Source organism: Eleutherodactylus coqui, chromosome 5 (genome assembly GCF_035609145.1).
Source record: "Eleutherodactylus coqui strain aEleCoq1 chromosome 5, aEleCoq1.hap1, whole genome shotgun sequence".
Taxonomy (NCBI): domain Eukaryota; kingdom Metazoa; phylum Chordata; class Amphibia; order Anura; family Eleutherodactylidae; genus Eleutherodactylus; species Eleutherodactylus coqui.
In genome coordinates, this window is record NC_089841.1 from 191,743,582 (window position 1) to 191,766,944 (window position 23,363).

A 23,363-nucleotide genomic window follows, 5' to 3' on the forward strand; every position below is an offset into this window, starting at 1 on the left:
CACACCCATTCATGAATTCAGCTGAATGACAGCTGAGAGCTGCCCCTGATTGGTCCCTGCGCTGAGCCAATCAGAGGCAGCACTCACTCACCCCATTCATGAATTCATGAATGGGCGTGAGTGAGAGCTGCCTCTGATTGGTCAGGCTGTGACCAATCAGAGGCAGCTCATTCAGCAGGCGGGGATTTTAAATCCCCGGCTGCTGAATACTACACAGAGCAGTTCAGGAGAACTGCCGCCGGCCGCGGCTGAACTCCGTCTGCCGGGACCGGGTGAGTGTATATATATATATTTTTTGGTTTTACACATTTCTGGATGAATTTCAAGGAAGGGCTTATATTTTTAAGCCCTTCCCGAAAATTCATCCGGCGCTTGCCGGCAGCCCATTGCTTTCAATGGAGCCGGCTGTATTGCCAGCTCCATTGAATTCAATGGGCTAACATCGTTCTTCTCTGCCACAGCTGTTACAGCTGTGGCAGAGGAGAACGATCTTCATGCTGACAGTGCGGGGGGGGGGGGGGGTGGGTCTCACTCTTGCCGCTATTGTGGCTGAATAGTGGGACCTGGGAACCTGAAATGCAGCCCAGCTTGTTGCTCCTCGCCAGCCCTATCCGTTTCTATGTCGTTTCCAGCACTTTCTTGGGTTTTGCAGATTTTCACCAATGAAAACCTTAGCGAGCATCGGCGATATACAAAAATGCTCGAGTCGCCCATTGACTTCAATGGGGTTCGTTACTCGAAACCAACTCTTGAGCATCACTGAAAGTTCGACTCGAGTAACGAGCACTCGAGCATTTTGGTGCTTGCTCATCTCTACTGGTTACATGCATGAAAGCACAGTTAATACATATGTAACATGCGTATTAACTGCCATGATGCATATAAAACTTCATTGCCATTGACAGGGCTAAATTCGTGGGTTGGATCTGCGCCCAAACCCATGGCAGAATAGTCTTAAATCTCTGTGGTACTGTGGTATCTTGTCGACATCTGAAGTGGTGTGTGGAGACAAGGGTTAACAGGCAGGTGACACTTAAAAAAATTATATTAACTGCGAATCCACAAATGTCATTTACGTTATAGAATGTACCAAATGTAATGTTAAATATATTGGCCATATAAAAAAAAACAAAGACACAGAAAGCTGTGGAGCAGTCAAGCAGTCAAACATTTTGTGGAGGAACATAGAGGCAATATAGACACATACCTATTTTATGGAATAGAACTTGTACAGAACTGTAGGAAACTAAAAAATAATCAAGAATAGGTGTTTAAATGAGAAGCATTCTGGATATTAACATTGAATACTAGGCTCCCCAAGAGTTTAAACTATAAATCTGATCTTTTATATATCTATTGAATATTTAGATTATTTGAACGATTATTTAAACTATATTTAAATTGTTCGATTTATTATTGAGTATCTGAGGGTGTTTTTTATTATTTTTTTTTTGCTATACACTTTTTAAATATTCTACATTATGATAATTTTATTTTTATCCTATGTAATATGAATGTCTTATTATGCAGATATTTCCTATAAAACGAGATTATGTATATCCTTCAGTGTTCAATTTCTTTTCTTTTCTGTTGCATTAAACCTATGTTAAATTTTTTTTTTTCTAATCAAATTATTTTCTCCAACTATGGATTTAAATACTCTTAATATTATTATCTATATATAGTTAATTATAGCTATAGCTATCCATACATATTTATATATCTTTTTACTTATTCTCTCTTACCCCTTTGTGACCATACACTATATTATGTAATTTGAATCCAAACATTATTGGGATTAGATAGTTTTGACAGAATCAAGGTTTTTTGCATGTTAATTGAGCTATAATACACCAGTGGAGTGAGAGTTAAACATCAGCTGTCTCTCTATGTTTTTAATTGCACATAGATTTAAGGAAGTAGTATTCTTTGTAAGAATAAGGTAACCAAGGACCAGGTTGACTGAAACGCGTCCTGAGTTTGACTCTGATGAACAGGCACTAAATTAATAAAGGCTAAGATTTTTTTCACACAAGCAGTCTCTCTTCTTTTGAATTTACCCTACGTGGACTGCCTCCAGAGACTGGGCGGTGCTATGGGAAGCGTGGTGGTGAGCATTAAACCTTTTTTTTCTTTGCTTATTGCGGACATAAGAAAAGATTAGAGTGCTGCTGTCAGGCCACCTGGAACAGTAATAGTGGGGAAAACCCAGCACTGCAGTAGGGAGTCTAGAAGGCAGAGCGCCGGTGACAGGTGATGCAAGGGCACATTACAGCGGCGGAGATGCGATGGGCGGGCGGGGGAATAGTACAGCGCCGCACAGTAACAGTGCCAGCAGCCTGAGGGGAGAAGCAAGACCCCAGGGACACAGACTGAAGTATGGCAGGAGAGATGATCGACAGAGCAAGTTACATTGGGCTCACCAGTGCAGGTATGTGCACTGAGTTTTGGCTGGGATGGAGGGTTATGGTTACGGTTAGTTTCAGTGTTTAGCTTACATTATTAGCTGTAAATACTTCAATGTTAATGCAGCCCCACTCTCACATGGAAGGATTTACAGCTAATAACGTAAGCGTAACACTGAAACTAACCCTAACCCTAACCCTCCATCCCAGCCAAAACTCCATCACCATGCTGCTAGGGCCTTGATGCAGGCAGCGAATCAGTAGCTTCTGGGCATACACTGAGTGGATACAGACCATCACTAGGTCTCCACCCATACTTGTGGTGGACACAAGATACACCAATACCAATTTCTGCTCCAGTTTTTCAGGCAGATTTCATGAGGAAGATTAGTTGGCAGATTCTGCCATGGGAACATAGAACTTTTGTATGCTACTAAAGCTAAGGCTAACAGTTAAAAACACAAAATAGGCAAGTAATAAGGAACCTAAAATTAAATTGTAACACGTTATGCTTCTGTAAACCAATTAATAAAGTAGTCAGTCTTTCAAGAGGAATGGGCAATGACAAGGTTTTCTCTCTTGATGCAGTTAAGATTTTGTTTCTCACCAACTTGGCCAAATGCCATAATCAAATTAGTGATTAATCCTTAAATAATTTTTAGCATGTCTCCTGATGGTAATGTGTCAATTTGTAGCTATGATTTCAATGTCAACACCAAGTTGAAGAATGAAATTGAAACACATTTTTTAAGGTTGACTGATGTGGTTGAACGTTTGACCTGTTCAACTTAAAATGAACATATTTAGTTATCGCTACATCCATTAGAGAGTAAACACAATATTTAGCCGAGAAACCAGGACTGTCGGACTGACTATCTCCACTTGGACAGGCTGGCAATGCTTTTAATTAGTTGATAGTACTTTCTTGGTCCTTTCCCCAGTTATAATATATTGTAGGGAGCATTAATTGTCTTTGATGTTTTTTAATTGTTGGACTTTTCAATGACTTGTAGATTTAAAATGTTAAAAATGTTCAGCACTTTTTGGAAACTGTTGAATTGCACCAATGCTGATATTAGGACATTACCAAGTGGTCTTTTACTCTGCTATGATTGACTGTCCCATAATTTGTGTTTATGTCTATTCATACACTTTTACGCATACGCTCGTGTGAGCCTGCCCTAAACAATGTGTGTTTAATGCTGCAGTTTACCACCTATCACTGTGTGTGGCAGCAATTTTTCACTGCATATGACAGCGGATCTCACACACGCTGTCAAGTGTAGTCTGACATCTAGCCTCGTAAAACAGAATTTAAAACTAAATCAGAAAGTCAGATGTACCCCAAAATTGTGTTTTGGGGAGCAGTTGAGGAGTGAACCCTAAAAATAATGCAAGGAAGTTGGAGAAATGGGTCTCCTTCAGCCAGATTATGTCAGGTCTAAATTTGAGGTACATCAAAAAATCCTTACACCTCTTGATGGGCAAGATAAACTCCTTGACATTGTGGAATGCAATTATAACCATGACATATTTTGAGGGGGAGCTGAGGTAGCATGTATACCAAAGAGAAACAGCTTGAAACCCGGCCGTGCAGTATCTCACAACACGGGCCAGCTATTATGACAGATACTCCACTTTCAACTCTAGACACAAAGGAAATAGAAAGGATTTTGTTTTCTTGAACTCAGATATTCTGAAAAAAACAAGCATAAATAAGGACTCAACGTGTTTCTGTGTCGATGTAGAGACAAATCATCAGGAATCGTTTAAGTACCTGTCACTTAGTAAATATGGTGGGCAGTAAAAATTAATAAAAAATTAATTCACAGCTGATCTATATCTAAAAGGGTCTATCTCTATCTATAAGGGCCAATCTATAAGGGTTCAGTCTGTTGTATGTTGCTTGCCAGGGGGTCAGCCCATGTACTGGAAACCACCAGGTAAGTACGGTAATCAGAAAATCCTGGAGGCTCACATGGGGGCCACCTTGGAATTTACTTAGATAATATCAGCGCACAGAGTGTATGGCGGCAGGAAAGAATAAAGATCTGTGAGCCCTCAATTACGGTCATAGATTACAGTTTAGTAGCCTTTATGCCTTGCAGTGTGAACATACATCCCACACAGCTGTCTTTTCCGGAATAGGGGGTCAATTCACACGGTCAGATGACCAAAAAGGTCCTCTTGCTGTATCGTTCCAGGATGGTGGCTGACAGCAAAATTGGACCTGTAGAAAACCAGCTACAGAGGAATATCAGTTTATACCCAAGGTTAACTCCCTTTTGCCATATAGCCCTAGTGACAGACTGACAGCATATTAGCAAAATACTGGCTAGACTAAACCTATCTTGTAACAGGTCACAGCTTCAAAATTAAAGAAACAGAGCTACAGCAGAGAGAGATGCCAAACTACCATGATGGTTGGCTGCTGGCTGCATGTGGAGCCAGATTAAGAGTGGCTAGGGTTTATATACTCATAGCTCCACCCCAACATAGGGAGGGAAGCTGCACTATCCACCAATGATCTCTCCTCTCCTGTAAACTAGGCAAAACAACTTCCTCCTATCAGCAAAGGCGGCGTGACACCCCAGTAATGATGGCCATGGGATCACATGTATGATAGAAACGCCCAACAGTAGCATCATAAGTCACATGACCACTCAGGATGATGTTACCTGAAGGAGGGGAATCCCCTCAGCAGCATCACTGATCACATGAGTGCTGCAATAAACATGCAGACGCTAAACGTCATTTTAACCCTTGCTTCTATTCAGTGTAGGATAGCAGCTCCAAAAGTGAATGTGGATTATCCTGCTGTCCTAGCAGTCAAAATGTTAAGGCTTCTAATATTGATGATACATACCAGGTAACGTGGTTATATGCAATCATAGTGACCTGGAGGCTGATATAAATGGCTATATGTTGCTTTGTATAGGATTCTAGGAGGGATATAGCTAATAGGATTAGTGGATGAACCATATAAACGCTATTTATAGAGTACCTAGAGTCCTGATATAGCTGCAATTAATGTCTCGGGGGTCCAAAATTACCCACGCACAGAAGTGCAAACTTCATTCATGACGGAGTTGGATCAATTACAGGTCACATAGATTTAACTTTTCTGTATCCACAGATGACAAAAGTATTAACATCGTGAATAGATGGACAGCCGTTTCCAAGATTCAGGGCGAGCTCACAGGCATCACATGATCTATAGATGTGTAGGTCTCTGCAAAGGGCTAAAATTGGAATTAATACGCAGTTTATTCAATAAAGGGAGGAAACGATAGGACTTCTTTCAGACCTGCGGGTTGGCAGGATTAGCCTGTATATCCATTGTGTTTCTTTTTACATTTATTTCCTATCCAGATTTCCTTGGACCTTAGGACAAGGCTTTAGCAGGACTGATGGGAGGGGATCAAACATCCCTGAGAGGCAGGGGTCAATAAGGCCCAGCAATATTATACATTCTCTAATCTGTATAGATGCTGTGAGGTCCTGTGCATAGGTCTAATTACAGTATAATAAAAAGCCCCTGTAGCTGCAGTGGATTATTTCTCAGATTTCTAAGGGTCCTCTCATACATGAACGTCCTACGATTCTACTTTTGTATTCAGCCGCAGCTCCCTGCGGCCGACAGACTCTTTTAGGACACCCCATTTTTGTGATGGGGGACAAGGTGCGCTAAACAGCCAAAGATAGAGTAGACAGGGCTGAAAAATCATGGAGGGAGCTGGGAAGTGCCGTGATCGAATGCATAACTGCGAGGCCCCATTGTTTTTACTGAAAGTGTTATACCGCGGTTACCACAGCGATTAAAACGCCACGTTAATCACAATAAAAAAAACACCTGTGTGAGGGAGGACTTCGTGGTAGATACAACAAGACTCTGATGGAAGCAATGTTTGTGCATTTGAACAAGGTTGCTCTATTTGTGGTAACAACTTGCTGATGTCCGCAGCTCATACAGCAGATAATAGAGGTTTCTCACTGAAGCCATTATATCCCGTAATGTCATTATGTCACTAGATGGCAGCAGAGTTCTGTGTATAAATTAATATTTTTTTAAAAGTGAATGTTTTAGTGGCTCAAGGGGAAACCCCCAATAAAATTTGCCCTGAGAGGCTCTGGGATCCACAAGAAGCCAGAAAGGAATTGTTGGATGTCAGGCATTATAAAATCGATCTTGGAGCCTTGATTTCACAGCAAGAAGAAACACTCAGAACCCACTAGTGAGATAAGAGCCAGTACGTGCCACTCCAGCCACTATGGGGTTTTGTCCGAAAACTAGGTAAATGGAGACAGTAGGGCAAAGGGAAGTGATGGTGTGCAGCTCATAATGATACTGGAATGCAGCAGTCCCTTATACTTTTTTAAACTCCTCTACCCCCGCCTATCTGGTTAAAGGCAGAAGCAGCTCCCCTCTAGTGTGATCACGCCTGTTGCTACCACTTTGACACTCATCTCTACTGCCTCAACCTGCGTAGGAAAGTCACCTGCGAAGATAGCGCCCAATTTTTTTTTGACCTGCTCACCTTGGACTACAGGGCTGTATGATCCTGGCAAAGTCCATTGCTTGACTGGTGGTGCTGATGAAGCTTCCTAGGAAATGTTTAGTAAGTCATATGTAACTTTAGACGGCAGCCTCATGGGCCGTAGACACAATGGAAAGTGGACCCTTAGACTTATATGGGAGAATGTTATAAGTATACTTTATGAATTGTGTAGAGATCATTGTGCAGGGAGGGGGAAAAGGGGAGCTATGATCATCACCTCATGTAAATGGGATTCTGTGTTATCTTTATATAGGTTTTACATTTCATTGCAATCCCATCTGTGATGATAATGAGATGCCAATGAAAGGTTCCCTACAAAACAGGCGTTGTCAAACTCAATTTTGAATTTAGTTGTTAATGTAAAAAAAAAGGTAGGATTTTAGTTTTTTGTTTTTTTTTTGAATATAGATCATTCATGACATAAAAAATTAAAAAACCTCCAAGATTCTCAAAAAAAGGTTAACTTTCTCGGTGACAGCCCACACACTGTTTTATAGCAGTCAATAAAAGGGGCCTTATTCCGATCAATACACCTTTTTTAGGGCACATCAAGATAAGGCCAGCATGGATTTACCATGCCAGTCTGATGAAAGCCAAGCTCTAAAGGCTGAGAGTGGAGAAACCTCTGATCCCAGCTACTTAACACTTTACATACTACAGTCATTGTATACATGGCAAGTAAAAGGTTGTGAGATGCTAATGGGTTGATAATTCACCTAGAAGCTTGAAGATACCCCCCCCCCCCTTTCCCCGGGCCTGCTATCTGCGGGTCTAAATGAGGCTTAGCAATAGGCAGGACTCATAGGCCAATATAATATACTGCAATGCTGAAGTATTGCAGTGCATTCTAAAAAAAACTAGTATTATAAAATTCAAACCCCATGGTGGAATTAAAGTACAAAACAAATAATATATAAAAAATAGAAGTCAAAACTCCACCTTACCCCTTTTATATGTGAAAACTAGAAACAAAAACCCCTAAGTTTGATATTACCATGTTCATAATGATGCAGGTAAAAAAAAAAGTTAGTACAATATTAAACCTGCTCAGTGAGTGCTATGAGAAAATGTATTTAAAAATTTGATCAAAATGGCTAGTATCAACGTCATTGTGCTGACCCACAGAATTCATTTAAAGGGGTTGTCTCGTGGCAAACATCAAAATTTAACATTACCCCATTCCCCCTGTCACCCCCCTGGAATAAAATAGCAATTTAAAGCAGTTTTTAAACCGCTTGCTACTCTCCGATCCGACAAAATATGGAGTTTTAAAAATCTTCTCCCTAAGATGGCCGCCGGTCCTTTCCCAGGGATGCACTGCCGTTTTCTCCCATGGTGCACCGCGGGTCTTCTCCCATGGTGCACCATGGGCTCTGTGCGTTCCATTGCCGATTTCAGCCTCCTGATTGGCTGGAATCGGCACACGTGACGGGGCGGAGCTACGATGATGACGCGGTGACCAGCTCTCCGGCAAGAGCGGCCCCATTCACCAGCCAGAAGCATGGACTGCGCAAGCGCATCTAAAAACGCCAGAAGACATCAGAATTAGACGGATCCATGGTGACGGGGACGCTAGCAACGGAGCAGGTAAGTGAATAACTTCTGTATGGCTCATATTTAATGCACGATGTACATTACAAAGTGCATTAATATGGCCATACAGAAGTGTATAACCCCACTTGCTGCCGCGAGACAACCCCTTTAAGATATTATTAATACTGCACAGTGAACTCCGTAAAAAGAAACTAAAACACCGTGCCAGAATTCCAGAGTTTGGTTATCTTGTCTTCAGAAAATAAGAAACTAAAGAATCATAGGAAGTTATAAGATGAGTTTGTATCCTTCAAATGAACGTAGGGAGTTAAAGGAAAAATACTTTATACACTCTAACAAAAAGAACACCCTTTTATAGTTAAAACTTATCTTTTATGGCCTTAACAAATGGACGCATGTGCTAATATGTTCGCCGTCACAAAGTGTATTTACACATAAACAAGTTAGAAGTCTTTTTATTTTTTTACAGCTCAACCCCCCACAAAAAAAAAAAAGAGTTGAAAGATAGGGCAAAACCTATTCTTTCTCACACAAAAAAAAATAAAAATAAGTGCGAGAAAGATAGGGCAAGACCTATCTTTTCTCGCATGTAGGAATTGCACACAAGAACCACTCTCGTGAAAACAAGCCCATTGAAATCAATGGAGTCACTTTATTAGGTTTTGCGGCTATGATTTTCAGAGGCCAGAAAGGAATCGTTAAATATCAGGCATTATAAAATGGAAAAGCAGCTCACCTAGTCCGATATCTCAGCACTTCCTCCGTTAATGCAGCACTCTTTTCTTCAACAGCCACACCGCCCAGTCACCACAGAATTATACAGACAGCAATGAGGAGCTGGAATCTTGTGCGAAAGAGTGTCTTGCTTTATTCAAATTTGTGCCATATGAAACAGGTTAATATCAAACGGAGAATGCTTTTCAAACCTTGACCCGGTTCAAATTTGCATAAAGCAAGGCAGTCTTTTGCACAAAATTCCAGCTCCTCACTCTTTTGGATTTTTTGCCATTATAAAATGGGTCTGGGATCCTTGATGTCACAGCAAGGAAAGCCACTCAGCTCCCACTAGTGCGAGAAGAATCTGTTCATGTCATCCCGGCTACTATGCTGTTTTGTGTGAGAACTGGGTAAATGGGGGCAGCAGAGCAGAGAGAGTTGATGGTGTGCAGGTTATAGTGATACTGGAATGGTGCATTAATTACCTTATCCCTGTGCCTTAAAGCATAGAGTAATTTAGTAGAAGCTGGAGAGTGGGGCGGCCTTGTCAGGGTGGTCATCCCGCTTAGAAACAAATTGAATAAAAAGTGATAAAATGGCAGGTGTTGTGTACGGCACTGCATTAATAAATGGAGGGGAGGCAGCATTTTTTTTTTGCAAAAGTATGACTAAATAAAAAAACTGGGCTTTATCTCACTACTTGAAGGTTTTGTATTTTTTAAACGGAATTCACACTTCTAACAAATATATCCACATATCCATATAAGGGGAGACCTTAGCAGGACAAGGCACGTCAATCATTAGTAAATACTGTGCTCATAATACTCAATATTTATCATCAGAATTAGTACTATACCCTTGAAGGTCCGTGGCTTGACAACATCTACACTGTAGATACCAGGGTAAATCACCAATTAAGGAGTCCGCGTCATTGCAGACACAATTCACCTTTGGTGTAAAAGGACATTTCCTATATACTGTTGCTCATCCCGATCAGCTGGGCACAAGAATAATCCCGATTTTTGCTAAATCGAATCAGGTTAGTCCAAAGCAATTTTGGGGGGAAAATCACAGGAAAATGGAATTTCCCATAATGCCTGCTACAGAAGTTAAGATGCCTTGCTGATATCCCCAAAGTGTCTTGGATCTTGCATATGGCAGCAGTTTTATTAGACGCTTGCATCACATGACCATATATAACATAGGCACACTGTAGCCAGCTGCATTTTACAGTTGAGCACAGGACAGAAAAGCTGCATCACATTTATATGCCTGTATAACACACGGTCTGTTGTTAGGGACAGATATTCTACAGATGGTATATTACTGCTGGTGTGAAAGCTTGTATAACAGCAGAGAACTTAAACTTAAGGGTTCTATGGAAGGAGCAGAGAAAGAAACTGCATCACGTTTATATGACTATACAAAATGTTGTCAGTACATTGGGAAAGGGTCTATTTCTGCAGCAGTCAATGTATAGAGCAGCAAAGCAGACAGACAACATACACTTTGGCACGGGAAACATTGTAGCTCTTTGTTTGTGGCCTCAGACTTTCTTTAAAGTCTCCAGTCCAGTAACTAGGAATTATTTGCAACTAGCTGTGGGGTTTGGGGAAATTTGGGGTTGTGCTTCTCTACTTCTCCTGCTTCTGTCATGTTTCCTCTTTATAGTCCCCACCCTCCCAAATAAAAAATAGCAATGTTACATATAAATACGTATGCACCCATAGAGAACAATATGTGGTTATACGTGTCATACACAGTAAAATAGTAAAAACATGTTATAAGCAATGTGTATGCACAAGTGTGAATGGATCATTGAAAATCAATGTACTTACATTGACTCAATTGACCACGCAAAACACTATTAAATCATGCTCATGAGAGCCTGCCCTAAAGATGTGAATGCTCCATCAATGTAGCTCAGCACCAAAGTTATATTACAATGTCCTCCAGGTAGTAAAGGTCAGGGGTCTCCACTGCAGGATGTATGTAAATGTATGTAAATAACTTCCTGTATAAGTAGAGAAGTAAAAGTGTCCACCGATCAGGAACTGTTCACCCAGACCTGGAACTGACTTGTTCTATCTCCTCCGCCCAATCATGAAGAGTCTCCTTTGGATACTCTGTGTTATATCATCTCTACAATGTGAGTCTGATTTCCTGCCAATATCACACAACTTCTAGTAATAATTGTAGATTTCAGATCTATTAAAGAATGAAATAATTTCTGTTTATTTCCAGGTGTCGCTGCACAGATCTCACTAGTGGTGTCTGGTCCTGGGACTGTGAAACCTACAGAGACTCTGGAGAAAACCTGTAAAGTCAGCGGTGCCTCCCTCACTGACAGCACTAACATGTATGCTGTACACTGGGTCAGACAATCTAATGGGAAAGGCCTGGAGTGGTTGGGGAGAATAGTGCATAATGGTGGCACCAGCTATGCCCAGCCTCTTCAGGGACGTATAACTCTAACAAGAGACACAAATAAAGGAGAAGTTTACTTAAAACTCACTGGAGCGAAGAATGATGAATCCGGGACATATTATTGTGCTAGAGAGTCACAGTGTAACAGATGGACTAAGTACATGTACAGAAACTGGTTTATAGAAAATATAGAGCTGGAGAAATACATTGGGGATCAGGAGTTTGAGTTCTGAATTCTTCATCTTGTTTGATCTGTGGGAACTTTACAAAGTGGGGTAAATAATAGAGATGAGCGAGCACCAAAATGCTCGGGTGCTCGTTACTCGAGTCGAACTTTCCGCGATGCTCGAGGGTTCGTTTCGAGTAACGAACCCCATTGAAGTCAATGGGTGACTCGAGCATTTTTGTATATCGCCGATGCTCGTTAAGGTTTTCATTTGTGAAAATCTGGGCAATTCAAGAAAGTGATGGGAACGACACAGAAACGGATAGGACAGGCGAGGGGCTACATGTTGGGCTGCATCTCAAGTTCCCAGGTCCCACTATTAAGCCACAATAGCTACAAGAGTGCCCCCCCCCCAACAATTTTAACTTCTGAAAAACCCTCATTAGCAAGGCATACCTTAGCTAAGCACCACACTACCTTCAACAAAGCACAATCACTGCCTGCATGACACTCCGCTGCCACATCTCCTGGGTTACATGCTGCCCAACCCCCCCACCCCCCCGCACGACCCAGTGTCCACAGCGCACACCAAAGTGTCCCTGCGCAGCCTTCAGCTGCCCTAATGCCACACGCTGGCCTCATAGCCACACCACCCTCATGTCTATTTATAAGTGCGTCTGCCATGAGGAGGAACCGGAGGCACACACTGCAGAGGGTTGGCAGGGCCAGGCAGTGACCCTCTTTAAAAGGGGCGGGGCGATAGCCCACAATGCTGTACAGAAGCAATGAGAACTCCAATCCTGTGCCACCTCCGTCAGGAGCTGCAAACGTGGGCATAGCAATGGGGAATCCATCTGCCACACAGTATTCATTCTGTCAAGGTGTCGCATAGCTCAATCCACACTGCAAGGGGAAAGCCGTCAGCGCTCTGCCCCCTACCCAAGTCAGTCAGTGCCTTTGTGCCAGACAGGTCAAACACCGCAATGGGAACTAAGTTTCCACCAACAGCATAGGTGGGTCCTGGGAAACCCAAGACATGAACCAAAAATTGATCTGAGTGGCCAAACATGGCAGACTTGCACCACGCCCACGGCATAGGCCTCGGCCCACAGATTCAGCAATCCTAGGCTGGAAGCGGACTTTCACTGCACCCAGGACATAGGCCTCTGCACAAACGCTCAGCAATCACGTGCCTACAGTGGACTCCAATGCTAGCATAGCTGTGCACGTCTCATTAACGCTGTATTGCTCCTGCAGTTTGTCCCAATACAGTGCCCCGGATAGTAGAGCTAATGTCAGATTAAATACAGCTAGGCTTTGGCCCACAATGCATGCCCCAGTCCGACTGGGGTTCTTTATAAGTAGACACAGGCAGGTACAACTCCGTGTGGACCGACAGCATGGGTGGGTCCCAGGAAGCCACCAGCGTTACATAAATAAATCCTATTGCATTGCCCAGCACAGCTGAGGTAACGTCAGATTAAATGCAGGTGGGCTTCGGCCCACACTGCATGCCCCAGTCTGACCAGGGTTTTTAATACATAGACACAGGCAGGTACAAATCCCTAATGTGAAGTCCGTGTGGACCCAAAGCATGGGTGGCTCCCTGGAACCCACCGGCGGTACATAAATGTATCCCATTGCAGTGCCCTGCTCAGCAGAGCTAACGTCAGATACAATACAGGTGGGCTTCGGCCCACACTGCATGCCCCAGTCAGACTGGTAATATGTACCTTAACAGTAACCGCGTTGGTGGGAATGTGGTGGCGACTGCGGACCTAGTAGTGCGGATTTATTTCGTTGGTTTTCGGAATGTGGCCAGGATTAAGTGGGCCGTGGCGGGGGGATGGTGGGGGGGCTCTCTTGTTGTGTCCTTAAAGGTGAAATTCTTGGACTGCCACGAGACGGACCAATGCAAAGGTATTTGCCAAGAATGTTTTCTACGTGTCCTCTCCACGTGCCCATGGTTATATGCACCTTAACAGTAACCGCGTTGGTGGGAAATGGCCTCGCCGCCATCATGTCTTTGGGAAGCCTCCGTTTCCACACTCCAGTGACATAGCATTAGCAGGGGTATAGGCAGAGCCCAGAATTAGTAACATTTCAGCGGTAGCATTAGAGACAGGCCCCAGTAACATATCACTAGCAGCATTATAGGGGGAGCACAGTATTAGTGCCATTTCAGTAGTAGTAGCAGTCCAGACAGGCCCCAGTAACAATTCCTAAGCAGCAGTATAGGGGGAGCACAGTCTTAGTTCCATTTCAGTAAGAGTAGCAGTCCAGACAGGCCCCAGTAACAATTCCGAAGCAGCAGTATAGGGGGAGCACAGTCTTAGTTCCATTTCAGTAAGAGTAGCACTCAAGACAGGCCCCAGTAACAATTCCGAAGCAGCAGTATAGGGGGAGCACAGTCTTAGTTCCATTTCAGTAAGAGTAGCAGTCCAGACAGGCCCCAGTAACAATTCCGAAGCAGCAGTATAGGGGGAGCGCAGTCTTAGTTCCATTTCAGTAATAGTAGCACTCAAGACAGGCCCCAGTAACAATTCCGAAGCAGCAGTATAGGGGGAGCGCAGTCTGGTTCCATTTCAGTAATAGTAGCACTCAAGACAGTCCCCAGTAACAATTCCGAAGCAGCAGTATAGGGGGAGCGCAGTCTTAGTTCCATTTCAGTAATAGTAGCACTCAAGACAGGCCCCAGTAAAAATTCCAAAGCAGCAGTATAGGGGGGAGCGCAGTCTTAGTTCCATTTCAGTAGTAGTAGCAGTCAAGACAGGCCACAGTAACATTCCAGTTGCAGCAGTTTAGGGAGATAACAGTCTATTTCACATTTCAGTAGTTGCAGTATAGACAAAGCACCAGTTACATTTATGTAGCAAAAGTGTAGGCCAACCCCACACACCTTGCTGTACCATGAGTGCAGGCGAAGCCCATAAAAATTACTAGGATTACACTGTAGGCAAGGGCCCCAAAAAATTGGTGTACCAACAGTACAAATGTACCTCAGAAAAATTGCCCATGCCCAACCAAGAGGGCAGGTGAAACCCATTAATCGCTTTGGTTAATGTGGCTTAATTTATAACTAGGCCTGGAGGCAGCCCAGTTAAAATAAAAATTGGTTCAGGTGCAAGTTTCAACGCTTTAATGAGAATCGAAGCATATAAAAATTGTTTACAAAAGTAATATGACTGAGCCTTGTGGGCCTAAGAAAAATTGCCCGTTCGGCGTGATTACGTGAGGTTTCAGGAGGAGGAGGATGAATAGAATACACAGATTGATGAAGCTAAAAGGTCCCCGTTTTTGATGGTGATAGAGAACGATGCTTCCATCCGCGGGTGCAGCCTACGTATTGTTTAGGTACCGCTGCTGTCCGCTGGTGGAGAAGAGAAGTCTGGGGAAATCCAGGCTTTGTTCATCTTTATGAGTGTAAGCCTGTCGGCACTGTCAGTTGACAGGCGAGTACGCTTATCTGTGATGATTCCCCCAGCCGCACTAAACACCCTCTCTGACAAGACGCTAGCCGCAGGACAAGCAAGCACCTCCAGGGCATACAGCGCGAGTTCAGGCCACGTGTCCAGCTTTGACACCCAGTAGTTGTAGGAGGCAGAGGCGTCATGGAGGATTGTCGTACGATCTTCTTCGTACTCCCTCACCATCCTTTTACAGTTCTCCCGCCGACTCAGCCTTGACTGGGGAGCAGTGACATTGTCTTGCTGGGAGCCAAAAAGCTGTCAAAGGCCTTGGAGAGTGTTCCCCTGCCTGCGCTGTACATGCTGCCTGATCTCCGCGCCTCCCCTGCTACCTGGCCCTCAGAACTGCACCTTCTGCCACTAACGCTGTCGAATGGGAATTTTACCATCAGTTTGTCCGCCAGGGTCCTGTGGTATAGCATCACTCTCGAACCCCTTTCCTCTTCGGGTATGAGAGTGGAAAGGTTCTCCTTATACCGTGGGTCAAGCAGTGTGTACACCCAGTAATCCGTAGTGGCCAGAATGCGTGTAACGCGAGGGTCACGAGAAAGGCATCCTAACATGAAGTCAGCCATGTGTGCCAGTGTACCTGTACGCAACACATGGCTGTCCTCACTAGGAAGATCACTTTCAGGATCCTCCTCCTCCTCCTCCTCAGGCCATACACGCTGAAAGGATGACAGGCAAGCAGCATGGGTACCCTCAGCATTGGGCCAAGCTGTCTCTTCCCCCTCCTCCTCATGTTCCTCCCCCTCCTCAACGCGCTGAGATATACACATGAGGGTGCTCTGACTATCCAGCGACATACTGTCTTCCCCCGCCTCCGTTTCCGAGCGCAAAGCATCTGACTTTATGCTTTGCAGGGAACTTCTCAAGAGGCATAGCTGAGGAATGGTGACGCTAATGATTGCAGCATCGCCGCTCACCATCTGGGTAGACTCCTCAAAGTTTCCAAGGACCTGGCAGATGTCTGCCAACCAGGCCCACTCTTCTGTTAAGAATTGAGGAGGCTGACTCACACTACGCCGCCCATGATGGAGTAGGTATTCCACTATAGCTCTACGCTGCTCATAGAGCCTGGCCAACATGTGGAGCGTAGAGTTCCACCGTGTGGGCACGTCGCACAGCAGTCGGTGCACTGGCAGATTAAACCGATGTTGCAGGGTCAGCAGGGTGGCAAGGTCCGTGTTGGACTTGCGGAAATGTGCACTGACCCGGCGCACCTTTCCGAGCAGGTCTGACAAGCGTGGGTAGCTTTTCAGAAAACGCTGAACCACCAAATTAAAGACATGGGCCAGGCATGGCACGGGCGTGAGGCTGCCGAGCTGCAGAGCCGCCACCAGGTTACGGCCTTTGTCACACACGACCATGCCCGGTTGGAGGCTCAGCGGCGAAAGCCAGCGGTCGGTCTGCTCTGTCAGACCCTGCAGCAGTTCGTGGGCCGTGTGCCTCTTCTCTCCTAAGCTGAGTAGTTTCAGCACGGCCTGCTGACGCTTGGCCACCGCTGTGCTGCCACGCCGCGCGACACCGACTGCTGGCGACGTGCTGCTGCTGACACATCTTGATTGCGAGACAGAGGTTGCGTAGGAGGAGGAGGGTGGTTTAGTGGAGGAAGCATACACCGCCGCAGATACCAGCACCGAGCTGGGGCCCGCAATTCTGGAGGTGGGTAGGACGTGAGCGGTCCCAGGCACTGACTCGGTCCAAGCCTCCACTTAATTCACCCAATGTGCCGTCAGGGAGATATAGTGGCCCTGCCCGCATGTGCTTGTCCACGTGTCCGTTGTTAAGTGGACCTTGGCAGTAACCGCGTTGGTGAGGGCGCGTACAATGTTGCGGGAGACGTGGTCATGCAGGGCTGGGACGGCACATCGAGAAAAGTAGTGGCGACTGGGAACCGAGTAGCGCGGGGTCGCCGCCATCATGTTTTTGAAAGCCTCCGTTTCCACAAGCCTATACGGCAGCATCTCCAGGCTGATCAATTTGGCTATGTGCACGTTTAACGCTTGAGCGTGCGGGTGCTTGGCGGCATACTTGCACTTGCACTCAAACTGTTGTGCTAACGACGGCTGGACGCTGTGCTGAGAGACATTGCTGGATGGGGCCGAGGACAGCGGAGTTGAGCGTGTGGGTGCAGGCTGGTAGACGGTCGTGCCTGTGTCCTGAGAGGGGGGTTTGATCTCAGTGGCAGGTTGGGGCACAGGGGGAGAGGCAGTGGTGCAAACCGGAGGCGGTGAACGGCCTTCGTCCCACCTTGTGGGGTGCTTGGCCATCATATGTCTGCGCATCAAGATAAAAAATATCCAGTGTAGCGCTTCACGGGATGAAGGATAGATTTTATTTTATTTTATCTATCCTTCATCCCGTGAAGCGCTACACTGGATATTTTTTATCTTGATTTTCGTTTATACTGGGCTCCCGAGCAATAGGCACCCCAGACATCCAAGCAGCTCTCCGGACAGGATCAGGGAAGGAGGTTCGTCCAAATTATTTACCTACAGGCTATCCCGGAATTGGAGGTACTAGTGAGTTAACCCATCCCAGGGTCACTCACTCAGTACCGGGTAAGTCATCTTTTCTTCATTTACTGATCACATCATCATTTAGCACTGGAGGAGCGCTATTACTGATCCCGATACCATTGTTTATATGTCTGCGCATGCTGGTGGTGGTGGCTCCACCGCTGATCTTGGCGCGACAAACCTTGCACACCACAGTTCGTCGGTCGTCTGCACTCTCAGTGAAAAACTGCCAGACATTTGAGCACCTCGGCCTCTGCAGGGTGGCATGGCGCGAGGGGGCGCTTTGGGAAACAGTTGGTGGATTATTCGGTCTGGCCCTGCCTCTACCCCTGGCCACCGCACTGCCTCTTCCAACCTGCCCTGCTGCTGCACTTGCCTCCCCCTCTGAAGACCTGTCCTCAGTAGGCTTAGCAAACCAGGTGGGGTCTGTCACCTCATTGTCCTGCTGCTCTTCCTCCGAATCCTCTGTGCGCTCCTCCCTCGGACTTACTGCCCTTACTACTACCTCACTGATAGACAACTGTGTCTCATCATCATTGTCCTCCTCACCCACTGAAAGCTCTTGAGACAGTTGCTGGAATTCCCCGCCTCATCCCTCGGACCCCGGGAACTTTCCAAAGGTTGGGCATCGGTCACGACAAACTCCTCCGGTGGGAGAGGAACCATTGTTGCGCATTCTGGGCAGAGGCCCGAGAACAGTTCCTGGGAGTCTGCCTGCTCCTCAGAATGTGTCATTTTCATGGAGTGAGGAGGCTGGGAGGAAGGAGGAGCAGCAGCCAGAGGATTCAGAGTTGCAGCAGTGGACGGCGTAGAACTCTGGGTGGTCGATAGATTGCTGGATGCACTTTCTGCCATCCACGACAGGACCTGCTCACACTGCTCATTTTCTAATAAAGGTTATCGCGTGGACCCATTAATTGTGAGATGAATCTGGGGACGCCAGAAACGTGCCTCTCTCCTAATTCCGCAGCAGTCAGCTGCGATACACCTGGATCAGGAGCTCGGCCTGTGGCCACACCCTGACTTGAACCTCCGCGTCCTCGCCCGCGTCCACGTCCACCCTCAGCATGGTGTATTACGAGTAGAGCAGAAACAGAATGCTGTAATTAAATGTGCCGCTTATTGGCCTGTGGTTGGAGGCTGACTTCCCTTACGGAACGCACAGCAGAGCCAGGAAACAATTTTGCGCACGCCTGTAGTGAGACGTAGGTGCGTATGACTGAGCTAGTGGAATTCACAGCGCAGAAGCAGTCAAGTGGCCAAAGGCCAGTAGTAGGCCTTAAGTATTTTGCTTCTATTTTTTTAAATGCTGAGCTGATACAGCAGACAGATACTGTAGGCAGCGTATAATATTATGTATACTGTTTCCCTCTGGCGGGATGACGGCGGTGATGTAACGGAGACAGCAGAGCCAGGAAACAATTTTGCGCAAGCCTGCTGTAATGCTTAGCTGCGTATTAATTAGGACTACTACCCCCAGCAGACAGATACTGTAGGCAGCATATAATATTATGTATACTGTTTCCCTCTGGCGGGATGACGGCGGTGATGTAACGGAGACAGCAGAGCCAGGAAACAGTTTTGCGCAAGCCTGCTGTAACGCTTAGCTGCGTATTAATTAGGACTACTACCCCCAGCAGACAGATACTGTAGGCAGCGTATAATATTATGTATACTGTTTCCCTCTGGCGGGATGACGGCGGTGATGTAACGGAGACAGCAGAGCCAGGAAACAATTTTGCGCACGCCTGCACTGAGACGTAGGTGCGTATGACTGAGCTAGTGGAATTCACAGCGCAGAAGCAGTCAAGTGGCCAAAGGCCAGTAGTAGGCCTTAAGTATTTTGCTTCTATTTTTTTAAATGCTGAGCTGCTACAGCAGACAGATACTGTAGGCAGCGTATAATATTATGTATACTGTTTCCCTCTGGCGGGATGACGGCGGTGATGTAACGGAGACAGCAGAGCCAGGAAACAATTTTGCGCACGCCTGCACTGAGACGTAGGTGCGTATGACTGAGCTAGTGGAATTCACAGTGCAGAAGCAGTCAAGTGGCCAAAGGCCAGTAGTAGGCCTTAAGTATTTTGCTTCTATTTTTTTAAATGCTGAGCTGATACAGCAGACAGATACTGTAGGCAGCGTATAATATTATGTATACTGTTTCCCTCTGGTGGGATGACGGCGGTGATGTAACGGAGACAGCAGAGCTAGGAAACAATTTTGCACACGCCTGCACTGAGCCATAGGTGCGTATGACTGAGCTAGTGGATTTCACAGCGCAGAAGCAGTCAAGTGGCCAAAGGCCAGTAGTAGGCCTTAAAGGGGTTGTCCCGCGCCGAAACGGGTTGTTTTTTTTTCAATAGCCCCCCCGTTCGGCGCGAGACAAACCCGATGCAGGGATAAAAAAAAAAAAAAAAGGGTAGTACTTACCCGAATCCCCGCGCTTCAGTGACTTCTTACTTACCTTGTGAAGATGGCCGCCGGGATCTTCACCCTCGGTGGACCGCAGGTCTTCTGTGCGGTCCATTGCCGATTCCAGCCTCCTGATTGGCTGGAATCGGCACACGTGACAGGGCGGAGCTACGAGGAGCCGCTCTTCGGCACGAGCGGCCCCATTCAGAAGGGAGAAGACCGGACTGCGCAAGCGCGTCTAATCGGGCGATTAGACGCTGAAGATTAGACGGCACCATGGAGACGGGGACGCCAGCAACGGAACAGGTAAGTGAATAACTTCTGTATGGCTCATAATTAATGCACAATGTACATTACAAAGTGCATTAATATGGCCATACAGAAGTGTATACCCCAACTTTGTTTCGCGGGACAACCCCTTTAAGATCGTTCTCCTCTGCCACAGCTGTAACAGCTATGGCAGAGAAGAACGATGTTAGCCCATTGAATTCAATGGAGTCGGCAATACAACGGCTCCATTGAAAGCAATGGGCTGCCGGCGAGCGCGGGATGAATTTTCGGGAAGGGCTTAATAATATAAGCCCTTCCCTGAAATTCATCCAGAAATGTGTAAAAACAAAAAAAATATATATACTCACCTTGTCCCGGCAGACGGAGTTCAGCCGCGGCCAGCGGCAGTTCTCCTGAACTGCTCAGAGTAGTATTCAGCAGCCGGGGATTTAAAATCCCCGCCTGCTGAATGAGCTGCCTCTGATTGGTCACAGCCTGACCAATCAGAGGCAGCTCTAACTCACACCCATTCATGAATGGGTGAGTGAGTGGTGCCTCTGATTGGCTCAGCGCAGGGACCAATCAGGGGCAGCTCTCACTCACACCCATTCATGAATTCATGAATGGGTGTGAGTGAGAGCTGCCTCTGATTGGCTCAGCGCAGGGACCAATCAGGGGCAGCTCTCACTTACACCCATTCATGAATTCATGAATGGGTGTGAGTGAGAACTGCCTCTGATTGGTCAGGCTGTGACCAATCAGAGGCAGCTCATTCAGCAGGCGGGGATTTTAAATCCTCGGCTGCTGAATACTACAGAGAGCAGTTCAGGAGAACTGCCGCCGGCCACGGCTGAATTCCGTCTACTTGGACAAGGTGAGTATATATATTTTTTTTGTTTTTACACATTTCTGGATGAATTTCAGGGAAGGGCTTATATATTTAAGCCCTTCCCAAAAATCCATCCCGCGATCGCCCGCAGCGCATTGAATTCAATGCGCTGGACAGCTCCGGACCGTTTCTATTGAAACGTGGCTAGAAGCAGTATTTTCGGGCGATTTTTCCGCCCCGGTCACGTGATTTGCGGATGCGCATCCGTCATGTGATCCGCAAATCGCGGGAAAAAACACCTGTGTGACTAAGGCCTAACACATTCTCTAAAATTGACCCTGAAAAACACAATTTCTACTTATACCACAAAATTGGCAAAGTCTGTTCACCTCTTGGGGCCTTATGAAGTGTCATTAAGTGAGATACAGTATTCCCATACGATTGATACATATGAAGGCAACTTATTCATCGCTAAACAGGGTGACTTTTTAAGGAATATTATGTGAAGGCCGGTTTTTATTCTGATTTCAAGGAGCTGACGAGAGCCATCAACAATCGAATTGAAGTTTTGAAGATAACAAACAAAGCCCTAAGCTTCGCTATTATGATGTAAAAAGAATTGTTGTAGTTACCAAAAATTCAAGTACGGAAAAAGCTTAGTACGATAACACTTTAAACACCGCTTTTCAGAAAAGGCCTAGAATTAGTAAAACTGCCTGTAAATACGGCAGTCAAAAACATTGCTAAAGACGCTGTCACAACCATCTCTACAGCTGTTATGGACAGAATCAATCAGAAGCAGCAAGATCAGCGTGGCTCGGGCCTTGTTCATGTCATGAAAAATATGCGAAAAAAAAGGCATCTGGCAGCAAGATTTCACCCGATGCTCATGGATAAAAACGCTCTACATAAAAGACAATAATACCAAAAACTTCTTAGATGCTCAGCGGACAACATCTTCTAATTCTCTAACATGGCTTTTATACACGACGGATCTGTAGAGTGCACCACATCTGAATTCGATATTTTCAGCATACCACCCACACAAACGAGTATTAAAAAAATCACTGTTTGTTTGAAGTCCAGCCCATAGCAACTCTCACTGACAACCCCCTTGGAATTCTTCATATCGGGCAGCGGGGAATATTATTACGACTTAAATAATACCCTCCTGCATCTAACCTGTCATATAGTGAAATAAGATAACTCGGCCCTCCCATGATGGTACTCATGTGGAATTTATTAATTATCCTATAGCAACGCTTTTCAATCAAGTGAACATCACTATGGGGGATCGCATTATCTCACAATCACATAACCTTTATACTTTTTGATCTTTTAACCCCTTAATGACACGGCCTATTTTGGCGTTGAGGACCAAGCAATTTTTGGTATTTTTCCATCTCCATTTTTCAAAAGCCATAACTTTTTTATTTTTCCGTCGACGCGGCATTATAAGGGCTTGTTTTTTGCGTGGCAAGCTGTAGTTTTTATCGGTGCCACTTTTGGGTACATAGACTATATCGTAAAACTTTTAATACTTTTTTATGATAACAGGGAGAGAAAACCCATCAATTCTGCCATAGATTTTTTTTTACAGCGTTAATCATGTAGCATAAATGACACACTAAATTTTTTCTGCGGGTCAGTACGGTTACAAAGATACCAAAATTCTTATTTCTTTTTTAGGTTTTTACACTTTTTTGCAATAAAAACCCTTTTTTTTTTCTCTATAGCTGCATTCAAAGTCCTGTAACTTTTTTATTTTTCTATGTACAGAGCTCCATGAGGGCTTATTTTTTGCGAGACGAGCTATAGTTTTTATCGGTACCATTTTGGGGAATGTATGGCTTTTTGATCACTTTTATTGCATTTTTTGGGAGGCAAAATGCTAAAAACTTGCATTTTGCCTCTGTTTTTTATCGTTTTTTTGCGCTTTTTGCCGTACAAAATAAAAGGCATGTTCATTTTTTTGTACACAACGTTACGGACGCGTCAATACCAAATATGTGGGGGTTTTAATTTTTTTTTACTT

At 45.2% G+C, this 23,363-nt stretch overlaps 1 gene segment (V, D, J or C); it reads left to right on the top strand.

Moving 5' to 3' along the window:
- Window positions 1-2,379: 2,379 nt before the first annotated feature.
- Window positions 2,380-11,895, top strand: LOC136628915 (Ig heavy chain V region MC101-like). The segment is given in 2 exon segments: window positions 2,380-2,431; window positions 11,480-11,895. Coding segments are annotated over 2 exon segments (468 nt in total).
- The last annotated feature ends 11,468 nt before the right edge of the window (window positions 11,896-23,363 follow it).